The sequence below is a fragment of the Lipotes vexillifer genome, unplaced genomic scaffold, assembly GCF_000442215.2.
Source record: "Lipotes vexillifer unplaced genomic scaffold, Lipotes_vexillifer_v1.1 scaffold217, whole genome shotgun sequence".
NCBI lineage: Eukaryota > Metazoa > Chordata > Mammalia > Artiodactyla > Lipotidae > Lipotes > Lipotes vexillifer.
The window spans coordinates 5,537,114-5,549,893 of NW_006788200.1; the positions used below are offsets into that span (position 1 = coordinate 5,537,114).

A 12,780-nucleotide genomic window follows, 5' to 3' on the forward strand; every position below is an offset into this window, starting at 1 on the left:
AGGAACATTTCATGATAATGGCTGCTGCTGAAGCCTGTGCACACACACACATTGGAAAGCAAGCCCTTTCTTTCTATTGATGTCAGTGGTAGCCCTGTCGACATAAGGGGGAAATACAGCACTCATAATAATTTACTGCACATCTTCAAATGCTCATTTTGTCTAAACTTGTATTATTCATTGGCGCTAATGGTGTTGGCTATTAGGGATGAATAATAATTCTCCAGGGTTTTTCTGAAAATACAGTCTGAGAACCACCTGCACCAGAATCACCTGGATTGCTTATTTAAAATGCAGCTTCCTGGGTGCCACCCTTGACCTATTCAAGACTGCTCTGGACTAGGGGGCTGAGATCTGCATTTTAAACAAGCCCCACCAGTGATTTTTTTTTTTTCAGTATTATAAAGATGTAAGCCTGAGAACTGTGCTCTAGCACCTTTCTCTGGGCATCTTCCCTTTTGTTTTGGCCATGAAGTGTCATCAGCAACTTGGCGTGGCCTTTCTTAGAACTGAGTTAAAGTGATTCCATTTACATGGTGGAAAAGGAAGGGTAGAGCTAAAATACAAAGTGGAGTCATTTGCTCTCTGCCTGTTTGTTTTCTCCACGCTTTATCTCTGCAAAGATTGCCTGGAACACCTGCAATAAGTTCTACTTCCCTGCTCCAATCATAGGCACCAATGGACTTGGCATTAATTCCTGCTCACCCACCACATAATTATGCTGGGGAATGTTCATGGTGTCTTCTGTAGTGTGACATGTCACAGATCACACAGGAAGAGTTTGCAAATTATTACAAAAAATTGTATAGTATGTCCTTCCTTCCTTCCCCACTGCACCAAAGAAAACTTTGTCCTAAAGGATCAAGGGAGAGGGTATCCTGAGGGACGTATTTGCATAGAACCCTAAGGAAGGCAACCCCATGAAGTTAATTTGGACATCAGTGTTATCCTTCCAGGAGAGTCCCCAGTAAGTCACATCACTAGTCTGTGAACGCACCTTACCTCCTCCCTCAAAATAAATCAACATCCTGACGTCTGTCACAAGGACACTGGAAGGACCCAGACCCAGGGCCTATGATGCCACATACTATCCAGCCCTCCAACTGCATGCATGTCTAAACTCTGAGCCTTGTGTGTGGAAATCTTGGTTTCCATCTTTAGCTTCCAAGCCTGGTGCCCAGCTGGTTCTCAGAAATGGTAGCGGGAGGAGGGGGGTGGGGACGAGGGCAAGGAGCAGTCCATATATACCAGTCTTGTTTTTTTTTTTTTTTTTTTTTTTTTTTTGTAGTACGCGGGCCTCTCACTCTTGTGGCCTCTCCCGTTGCGGAGCACAGGCTCCGGACGCACAGGCCCAGCGGCCATGGCTCACGGGGCCAGCCGCTCCGCGGCATGTGGGATCCTCCCAGACCCGGGCACAAACCCGCATCCCCTGCATCGGCAGGCGGACTCTCAACCACTGCGCCACCAGGGAAGCCCACCAGTCTTGTTTTTGAAACAGAAACTTCGCAGATCACTCTGTCCAAGAAATTCTATGGTACCCTGATTTCTAAAGAGCAGTGGGAACTGTAGGAGCTCTAAAGCCCAGGACACTTGACCGCAGAGGGAAGGAGAAACTCATGGGCCCCAGACACCAGAGGAGCAGGAAGTATCTTTTAAAGGGGGAGGCAGGGCGAGGGCTATTTACACGACAGAGATGTTTGTGCCAGGACCTACAACTAGAAAATTTAAAAAACGAACCACAGAGAACCGCAGACCGCCTTCCAGCCAGCGAGGAATAAAGACAGGCTCAAGGAAAATGGAACCAATTTCCCCAACATTTCTCCAAGACATGAGACAGAAAGCAACATCTATAGCTGTGTGTCAGCAACTCACCCATGCTCCCAGGGCCCAAGGTAAGAGAAGTGACCCTCAGAAATTGTATCAGAATCACAGGTATGCCAGTCACTGAAAGATCACGAAAACCCCACAAAGCAGGTATGATCACTCCAGTTTTACAGATGAAGAAAGTGGTGCTGTAGCCAAGACCCAAGCTTATTCATGACAAGACTGGATGGTGAGCACAGGTTAAGAGGGGCCTCTTCACCAGGAAGAGCTTTGCACAGGTTCAGGGACTGTACCTGAATTGTGAAAGGGGTGAGCTTCTCTGTCAGGCTCACCCTGCCTCTCAACAGCACGGCCCATCTGTTGGTATCCATAATCAGTCAATTACTAACAGAATGAAAGACACGTGTCAAAAGCCAGCATGACTTACTGGGGCCAGCCCTCTACAAGGAACAGGTCCTCCTCATCCTGGAGGTGTGCAAACTCCTGGCACGGAATAGTTCACTTCTTCATTCATTCATTCACTCAGATTCAATCAAACATTCACTGAGCAGATTTCTGTGCTGGGCTCAGTGGTAAAGGTCTGGGGACAATGAGCTCTGTACATCAGAGCTATAACTAAAAGGAGTTATAAAGTTGTAAGGTCCTGCTTAGAGATAGGGGTTAGACCAAAAAGAAAAAAAAAAGATGTTTTTCAAAGTGTGTGTAACCTAGAATTTCCACCTACCACACACTATAAACGCACATGTGCCAGTAATTCTACAGGCTTTCCTTTCCCAGGGATTCATCGAGAGGTGTGCTTAAGTAATAATTCAAATCAGTAAAATGCTAACAGGCCACCTACTGTGTGCAAGGCATGATAAGACTCAGGCTCTTACTTCAGGAAGAATACAGCTATTAAAGAAGCTAAAATATAAATACATACAACCATAAGTTGAGGAATAATGCATGAAAGTGTAATAGGAATTGTTAATATTAATAAAAATAATAGCCTCCACTTAAGTATTAACACTTAATTAATTGAGTATTAAGTCAGACACTGCTAACAGCTTCACTTATATTAGCCAATTTACTCTCCATGCCAACCCAGGGAGGCTGATCAACATAGTGGACTCCTGTGATGTTTGCCCACAAGGCATCCAATTCCCCGTAAGAAACTACCCTTTAACCTTCCTTTAACCATGTAATCCAATGGAGTCCCCACCACCATTCTAGGCCCAGGTCCCAGGCCCCGCCACAGGACTAGGCATGTACCCAGGCCCAGCCAATTAGCATATATTCTACCAACTTGGCCACAGTGATTTACTGGAGAATGGGTGAATAATACAGGTAAATCTGACAAGTCTCAATTCTGGGACTTTTGTGGCAATATGGAGACATAAAAACTACAGTATGTTACAAATGTGTAGTTGCCATGAGTCACCACATGGAACTAATCAGCCTGAGAACACAACCAACATGGGGGAAATAAAGCCCAAAGATGGGGGTGGGGAGATGGGGAAGTGGCAAGAAAATGATAAACATGCACACACAAATCTGGTGGTGCAACCCAAGCCCATGGATCCAGCCTTATCTAGATGCATAGTTTATCAGTGGAATTTTCAGTTACACAAGTGAGTAAGTTTTCTTTTCCGTTTAAGCCAGCTTGGACTAGATTTCAGTCACTTGCAGTTTGGAGTCCTCACCAATATAAAGTGATCATCCCCCACTTACTAAATGAGAAGTCAGGGATTCAGAGAGGACAAACAGCCTGAAACTAAGTTAACTAAGGTTTTTTTTTCAGGGGTTGGGGGGGCACAATGATTGTGTGCACTGAGAACAGAAACCTGCAAAAGAGTCAGCGTGTCAATTGCTCAGAGCCTATTTTTCCCCTTCATCTACCAGTTCCAAGGTGGAGACACATGAGTCGCCCAGCTATGGTCCCTTTTCTGCATTGTGAGTTTATTTCTTGTTTACCTCTACCCAGAGGGAGTAGTCCTCTAGGGTCCCGGCTCCATCCAGGGGTCTATTAAACTCTTCCTTCTGGACACTGTCTTCTTTCTTAGTAGTGCACAAAAATGGTACACCCTACAATTGACGGCATTTTATATTGGAGGAAATATGACCAAAAACAAATACGTGTAACCTTGGGCAAATTATTCAATGTCTTACAGGAAATTTCTTCCATTTGTAATTATCTCACCTGGGGAGATGAGACCAAGTATGAGCTTGGGTCTGAGGAATTTCCTAAGGAATATAAAGTCACCTCCCCAGGGCTTCCCTGGTGGCGCAGTGGTTGAGAGTCCGCCTGCCGATGCAGGGGACACAGGTTCATGCCCCGGTCCGGGAAGATCCCACATGCCGCGGAGCGGCTGGGCCCGTGAGCCATGGCCGCTGAGCCTGCGCGTCCAGAGCCTGTGCTCCGCAACAGGAGAGGCCACAACAGTGAGAGGCCCGCGTACCGTGCAAAAAAAAAAAAAAAGTCACCTCCCCATAGGAAAGGTAAAATGAGCCATCCTGAAGGTGTTCATGTTTAGATATTGAGTGTGTTTGGTTTGAAATATACTACAATGAGTAAATGAGTAAGAAATGATTTATCATAAAATATTTAACTACTATCATTACTGTGTCTCCCCAAGCGAGATCAAATATTTGAGCTAATGTTTATGTCCCCCTCTTCCAGGGGAGGGGTACAGGTCTGATGATCCATTTGGGACCAGTTCTTGCTTTTGACAATAATCTCATCAGTATACAGGAGAGTTCCTATCCTCCTGGCAATCCAGTTCTGCTGAAGCACTGTGGAGGCAGGGTTGGGAGGCCCAGGAGACACAGGGGAACTCAGCCTGGGAGGGTCAGCTGGGGCAAAAGCTCTGCCATCCTTGCCAGGCAAAAACTAGGTTCTCTCTACAAGGGCAAACTGAAGGTTAGGACAGAGAATACAAGAATGGTCTTAGGGCTATCAACTTTTAAACTGTCCCTTTATAATGATTCCTGTGAAATAATTATTTCTATCAGTGGTCGTCTAATACAGGGGATTTAAGATAGTGGGTTCATTAAAGAAAGTCAGGATGACAAACTCATTTAATTCTCCTTGAACCTGTTTAATCAAAATGATTTTCTGCTACTCTCTATTACAAGCTGAGTTTCTGTGGTGACAGATTAATGACTGATCCACTAAGCCACATCACCTCTCTTGTCACCAACCCCACGACTAAGCCAGCCACCATTCTGTCAACAAGCATCACTTGCCCTTGAAACTCATTATAGCTGAGACATTAAGATCAAATGAGCAGATCAGATGCTCACCACCACCCCAGTTCTGCTACAGAGACCACCAAATCCCACAGCGTGTGCACAAGAAGGAAAAAGCACGTGGGCTGGTCCTGTGGTCTCATTAGAATTACAAACTCAGGTCACTCCGGAGTAAGATAAATGCCAGCCAAGGCAACACTTGAGTCTTCGGGCCTGCTAAAGGTAATTATCCCGGAGTTAAATGTCAGGGCTAGTTTCATGAGTGCAAAAGAAAGAAAATGTCATGTTTGGTGTAAACAACAATATTATTTTAATCAAATCAGAAGCTCATTATTAGCAGAAGATAAGGCCTGATGTGATCCCGACAATAAGCTGTGTCCAGCGCCTGGCTTCCCACTCTACCCTGTCTCAACCTAAGGCTCTTCACTGATTTCCCTCAGACATAAAGCAGCAAAGACTTGCAGTGTGATACCAGTGGAGGCTCACAGCCAAAATCCACTCCGCTCTTGATGCGCTGCAGTGCAAGAGCCTCGCAAGAGTCTAGAGTCAGACTGCCTGGGTCCAGTCCAGCTGCTCCACAGCCTAGCTCTGTGGGCAAAAAAACTTCACCTCCCAGTAAGTAAGAACAACAGTACTTCTCTCCCAGAATCGTTATGAATATTAAATGAGATACTATATGTAAAGTACCTTAAAAAATGCCTGGCACACTAAGTGCTGGATAAATGTTAGGTATCATCTATTTCTGCAATTTTTTTTTTTAATTTCAACCAGCATATACTACCTTTATAAGAAAAAAACTTTAAAAAAAAATAGAAAGAAATATTGACAGCGTAAGTTAAAGGATTTCATCCAGTAGACAAGTGTTTACCTGAGAGAAGAGATCGCATTTATTTAATTTGCTCACCCTTTTGGCCACTGCCTAGCACATGGTAGACAGTCAAATATTTGCTGGAATGAATGGACGTACAGATGAATGTAGGAATTAACAGAGGAAATTTCCTTATAGTAATGGTTATGCAAAGCCAAATGAGATTCAGAAAAAAATCAGGAAAATGGTTGTGGCATCCTGACCCCTCAACCTCAAACCACACAGGATTTTAACTCTGCACGCCAGTTGGAGCAGCTGGAGGTGGGAAATTACTGTACAACTTAAAACAAACATCTGCCTTCTTTATCTTCTCCTTCTTAATACTATATCTGTGCAAAAGTTTGGGTCTCCATCTGGCCAAAACATCCCAACTGCTAGTCTTCATAAAAGAATAATGACCAAACTAACAGGCCACCAATACACTTAGGAGCAAACACCTGTATGTTTTTATATTCCTCCTGGCTCCATTGCTCCAGGCAACAAGCCACAGAGTAGTTGTGAAAGTTTTACTTCTGGAAAGAAGGCGACAGATTATTTGTGTATCTAGAACAACAGGACCTCTTCAAAGCATTAAGTAGGGGCTATCAGGTCATCTCTGGCAACTTCACAGCACACTCAACAGGCACGGGAACACGGAGCACACGGCCCGCCACCATTTCCATTTCAAATTCAGCCAATAACCACCGCCAATGGGTATCATCAACTCTCTAAAAGGAGCCCTTAGTTTTCAGATTCACAAGTTCAAAAATCCCTTCTAAATATCTCTCCCCCAAATGCAAAAAAAAGTGACAAGTCAGGGGAAAGGCAAGAAGTTTTCTTTCACGGTGACTTTCAGAAACAAGCATCATAATAACCTCAGGGCCCGGTCTTTCAAAGTTAGCAGTGGTTTCCACAAAACTCAAAAACAACAGCAGAGAAGCTGAGCTTTGCTAACCTCAAGCAAGGCCTGGCTCAGTGAAAAATGACCAGGCTGGCTGAGCAATGACACCACTAGCTGGGGCTTTACCGACTGTCCACTGAACTACTGGCTCCTGTAGGAAGCAACTTTTAGTCCTTGGTCGCAGGGGACCGAGGCTCTGTGGTCATTTCAAGTAAAAGGCCCAACTGAAGACACTTGGACTTGGCCTAAAAGAGCATATAGTTTGCATTTCACAACACTTTAAAGAGGTTAATGGCATTAAATAATGTCTGACCCACAGCTAGCAACAGAAGACTCCAGGAAGCATATAAAATGGTTGATGATTGAAGATATTTGTGATTTTGAAGCATTTTGGATGTTTTTAAAATAGTATGCTGGATTAAATTATCATTTTAAAAGAATATATGCTGCTAAAAATATTAGTTTAACACCTAAAATTGCTCCAGAAACAAAAAAGCAGTGCATTTGAACATAGAAGCTTTTCTCTTTCTGTTAAGCTTTGGATATTTTTACAAGGCGGAACTTCCTAATCATTCTAAGAATTACCTAGAATGTTCATTTAAAATATGGATTCCCAGCACTCATCCCAGAACTATAGAATCAGAATCTCTGAGGAGGAAGGGGTGAGTGTGGGTGCTACAATTTAACAAGCACCCCAGGTGAGAGCTTCATGATCAGCCAGGTTTGTATCAATAAAAACACTGATCCAAGAATTTTAAATGTCACCATCTGCAAGGAAGATGAGAAGTGAAGAAAAGCCCAATCTTTCAAAATTTAAATCTGAATGGGAAACAAGAATAATTCCATATTTATGATACACCAAGAATAGAAAACCTTCAACAGACACAAAAGCAGAGTAAACCTTTCCATACCCAAAGACCAACAAGTACAGCCGCTTTCCATCTGACCCAGCTGCCACACGAACCAAGGCGTGTGCAAAGGGGCCCTTGTCCTCCACACCTGGCCCAATTCTCCAGCTCCAGCCGAGTTAAGCATCTGCCCTGTTCCTCAACTCTATCTAAAATGTAATGGCAAAAGAAAGAAAAAAGCAAGATAATTTCTACCCTATATGAGTCTGGGAATGGAAGCTTCCTTGGGGCATCTTTTGGGCATCTTGGCCATCTTTTTTCAGCTGTAGGCAAAAGCAGTCAGTGCAGGGCTCCTTGGAGCGGAACCAAAAGGGGATCGAAGATGGTTAACAGACTAGATCAGGGACAGGGGGACGTGTGGCAGGGATCTCATGGTGCAGGGTGTTGGGGGGAGCAATAAGGCCTCAAATAACTTGTTCAGTGAAAGTGTTTAATAGCCTCTTTCAAGGAAAAGACCACCATCAATGAGAGGGAGAGGGAAGAGGATCAGAGAGAAGAGAGATAAGTAAGCCCCCACTCAAGGCCTAGGCTCCTGTGGAATGGGACCTGGAGAGGTGTTCTTTAGAAAGTCCTAGAAAACACCTGGATTCATTGGATTCCTCAGGCCCTCCCTCTGCAAGGACTGGGCATGCCGGGCATGGGGCTAAGAGGAATCCAGTGTAGGAGGTGACTCACACACATCTCCCACCTCAGGGAGCCCTGTGCCAAGAACAGGGGCTCAGCAGTATGGGTCTCTCCCAAAGGCAGGAGTTCCCAATGTTAAGTATCATCAAAGTTTTTCCTAGTCCCCTAGAAGGTAAAGCCCCAGCCACCTGGGGCAGCCTTTGAAAGAGCCGGCAGCAGCTCCCACAGCACAGAGGGGATGCCATCTGCTGGAAAGACTGCGTCAGGTGCCTCTCGTCCAGCATCCTCTGGGGCGTACCTGAGGAGCAGCCAGCCTGAGGCAGAAACAGGCAGCAGATTGCCTCTGGGTGCCCAGGAATAACTTTCTCCCCTCCTACAGCTCCCTCAGAGGAGCAATCCTCTGCCACCCAGGCTCCCCCTCACAGCAGTGGACCAACTCCACGAGGTGCCTCCTCCTTTTCCCTTCCCCTAAAGACGCCAAGGGTCAAAACCACCATGCTCCCACCCAGCATTTTATCAGGCCTGGGGCCATGACTCTCCGAACCTCCTGGGACACCTGCTTCCCTACTCAATGAGCTGGGCTCACCCCAAACCTAACCTCTGCAGCAGGCATTCTCCTGGAACACCCTAGAGTTGGTCTAAATCGCCGCTGCCTAGGGAGGTCTTCCAGGGGGCTTGGCAAAGTCAACCATCAGTGTTAGGAGATCTCAGAAGCTTAAGGAGCCTCTCCCTCCGCAGCTGCTCGCTCTTTACACCATGTTTAGTACAGTCACCTCCCCCAGTCCGACAAATACACACACCTGGGCCACAGGTAACAGGCGGAGAGCATCAAGCCTTCGAAGTTCTCTTTAAAGTTCCTCTCAGGCAAGATGAAGCGCAGGAACCCCGAACCGACAAGCTGCCTGCGAAGTCTGCCCCATTGCCCTCCCCACCCGCTTCAGAGGCCCCCTCCGAGAGGCTCCCCCGCCCCCCGCAGGGCCCGGCGGCGGCTGTACTCACGTCTCGAAAGCGGTTCCAGTACCTGTCCCGGTCGTACTGGGAGACTGTGCTCAGCCACTGGTCATTGTCCAGGAAATTGCCGTTGTTGGGGCCCGCGCCTCCTGCGAGCGCGTCCAGGTGCCGGCTCTCGACCTGGAGGAAGCACCACGCCGCGGCGGCGGCCGCGAGCACCACGATAGCTGGCATCTGCGGGGCAGGGGCACACGGGGGCGGTGAGCGGGAGGCCAGGGCGGTGGCGAGCCCCGCGCCGGGCGCCCAGGGCTGAGCGCCTCCGCCACCGGCCCCCGCTGTCGGCGTGGGGGGATCTCCCAACAGGGACAGGGTCAGCCCTCGCACACCGGGGTCGGATCTATAGACCTAGGGACCCCGCTCATGAATGGGGGGCTCAGTTACAAATGAAGAGGCTGCGTCACAAATTAGGGGCCGCTATCAAACTACAGAGGACCTTGTCATCTATTCTCCGGGTGCTCCACTGGCCGCCACTCTCGGATAGGGGCTTCAGTACCCCTCCCCAAAAAACGGAGAGCCCCCGATCCGCAAGCGGCACTCCCAGAGACGGTGCCCAGAGCCGCGGGGTAGGGAGACGGGGAAGAGGGCTCCGAGCAGCAGTCCAGGCTCCGGTTGAATGGTGGGGGGGGGGGGGCTCAGGGGCGCGCGGAGATAGCCCCAGGCCCTGACCCGCCAGCCCCCAGGTCCCAACTATGCCAAGTTGGGGCGCGGGTTTCTGTGGGACACGTACCTTGGGGCCCGGCCCGGGTCCCCGCGTCCGAGTTGCTCAAGCTCCTGTGGCGCGGTCGCCGAGAAGGCTGATCGGCGGGCTCGCTCCCCTGCGCTCCTGCCACCCGCCGCCCAGAGTCCTGACGCTTTGTGAGCCCGCAGCGCTCTGGCTCCGCTCGCTCGCTCGCTCGCTCGCTCGCTCGGGCGCGGCGTCCGCGGGCGGAGGAGCCCGAGCGCACGAGCCGAGGCCTCTGGCGACCCCTGGCGGCTGCGCGTTGCTGTGGGGCGCGCCTGAAAGCCCCGCCGCCCCTGGTCCAGCTGCCAGGGATCTGGTTAGCCACATCTCAATGCAAGGATGAAATAAGCTTTCAGGCCCAAGCTGGTGAGAGACAGCTGAGGAGACTGAGGATCAAGGCCAAGAAGCGGGCCAACGTTTGAGGCATTCTCAAAAGCAAGGTCGTGGGGCCACTTAAGTCAGAATCACCTTGTTGGGGGGAGGGGAGGGCTTCTTAAAAATGGGAATTCCTGGCTCACGCCCCAGACTTGCTGAATCAGCATTCCTTAGGAAAGCCTGCCCGAGGTGAGTGAATTTCTGCACTGCCCATCCCAGATCATGCACGCACCCGCATTTCTGCACGTCCATGCCCTATACCATGACACCTGCTGTCAGTCTCTTAAAGACAGTCCTTCTGGCCTCCATTTCTATCATTTCCACAGCTTTGTGTCACCACACTGACCCTGTGGGCATCCCTTGGTGTTCTTATACAGAGAAGCCCATATCTACTTCTGTCCCCACCCCCTTGGGAACTGGCCCCAGCACCAGCCTGTTGGGTTTTCCTAGAGGGGAGGGAGGGGAAGGAGGAGAACCAGGCCGGGCTTCAGGGACAGGACACAGAGGCAGGAGACCCAACCCCCATCGGCTGTCCAGATCCTCAGGCAAGTCTGATCAAAAGGGCTGGAAGGCATTCGTGCAGCCCCTGCCTGGGTGCAGGGGACACTTACCTGCTGCCTTTCTCCTGTACAATCTCAACCCATTCCACAGACAGCTGGGTGCTCTTTTAGCACACGTCTGACGTAGTCACCCCTCTCCCCTCAGCACACTCTTAAATCTCTTCACGCTGCTTTCTGATAAGGACTAAACTCAAGACTAGGGCTCCAGGCCCTGCACAGCTGGCCCTGCCCACCTCTCCAGCTGCCTCTCATGCCACCCCCTCCTCCTTCCTTGACTTCCTGGACAGGCTGACCTTGGTATGGGCCTCCGTGGAGATGGGTTCCATCCATCACTGGGTGTTGACCTCTGCCTGGGCCGTTGACCACACCCGCCCCCAACACTGGCCTCACTGATTTCACCCCTTGGCTTAGTCACCCTGGCTTCTCCAGGCAGACTTGCTGAACCTGTGGATGAGGCCAGGATGCTGGTGACTTTCTCCTTGAGAACACAATGCTTCTCAGCGGTAAGCTTACTGCACTTGAAATCATTCACTCCATGTCTGTGTCCCTGGCTGCCTGGAGCTCTGTGAGGGCAGGGGTCAAGTTTGGCTTGTTCACCACTGTCCCCCGTGCCCAGAGCCAAACTCATGACATGAAGCAACTGCTCAGAAAATACTTGATGAATGAATGAATGGTACGCAACCATAGTCTGGAACCACACGCTTCTCAGCCCACATGCCCCAGCATGTGCGATACGGTCAGCTGTCAGTTGTACTGCAAATAATTTGGTTGCATGTAGTTTAATGCATAGAAGTTGGATTATGAGTTTTTTCCTAAAAAGTAGCAGATGCTTATCCCAACATTACTCTCACTGATTTACATTCCTAGAAGCTTTCTTAAAAGGGAGAAAAGGAGTGGAGTCACAACTATTATATTGGGGACTGCACGTCATCCAGTTTATTTTATCATGGGAATATTTTAGGGATTTCAATATCATATCCCGGGGTTATCAGAGCAGGAGAGAGGTTTAGAAATGATGGAGAGTACATTTCTTACTTTCGCATAGAAACCCAAGTAAGCAGCTACTGCCCCATTTCTCTGCCCAGTTTGATGGCAAAACTCCTCCAGAGAGTCATCCCCGGGTGTTGTTTCTGCCTTCTCAGCTCCAATTCATTTTTCCACCCACTCTGTCTTTCATCCGCACTAACTAACAGACATGACTTGTCACCATCAGCAACCTCCTCCGCGTGGGCAGCCCTCAGTCCCCCACACCCCGCCTTAACCTCTGAGAGGTTCCTTCAGGTTCTCGTGGCACCATCCCTCCCAGCTTTCCTACTTCCCGCTGGGCGCTCCCACGTATATACCAGAAGTTCCCAGGGCTCAAGACAAAGCTCTCTGCCCTTTCTGTCTAAACCCTTCCCCTGGGTGTTCCCATCCTGTCCTGTGCTGAGATGGTCCAGTTGCATTTCTAGCCCAGAAGTATCTGATAACTTCCAGCTGTATGCCCAACTTCATACTCAACATCTCTTCTGTATGCCCCATGGGTATGTCAAACTTTACCAGGTCAAATCAGAAGTCTAGATTTCCCTCCATGAACCTGTGCTCTGAGTCCTCCCTATAACAGTCGCCCCACCCATGTGGCTGCTAAAGTCAGAAACCTACAAGTCATCTTCAGTCCTTCCATTTCCCAGTCCCCTCACTGCCCGTCTATCAGCAAGCCGATCCCCTCCACTTCCAGACTCCCCTCCAGTCCATCCTCCATGTCCACAGGCACCACCAGGTCCACTTTGCTGTCACTTCCC

General features: G+C 48.9%; 1 protein-coding gene across 2 annotated transcripts in view; it reads right to left on the reverse strand.

The window, feature by feature from the left end:
* Positions 1-10,207, reverse strand: part of SPOCK1 (SPARC (osteonectin), cwcv and kazal like domains proteoglycan 1) — a 569,954-nt gene extending 559,747 nt beyond the window's left edge. Inside the window, exons 1-2 of one of the 2 annotated variants that reach the window (XM_007461395.1) lie at positions 10,071-10,207; positions 9,332-9,517 (exon numbers count right to left, since the gene is read on the reverse strand). In XM_007461395.1, the coding sequence (XP_007461457.1) occupies positions 9,332-9,517 (186 nt within the window). In that variant the 5' untranslated portion in view covers positions 10,071-10,207. Of the gene's footprint in view, positions 1-9,331; positions 9,725-10,070 lie in introns of those variants that run through there. The other variant, XM_007461396.1, reaches the window with a different exon arrangement.
* Between the last annotated feature and the right edge of the window lie 2,573 nt (positions 10,208-12,780).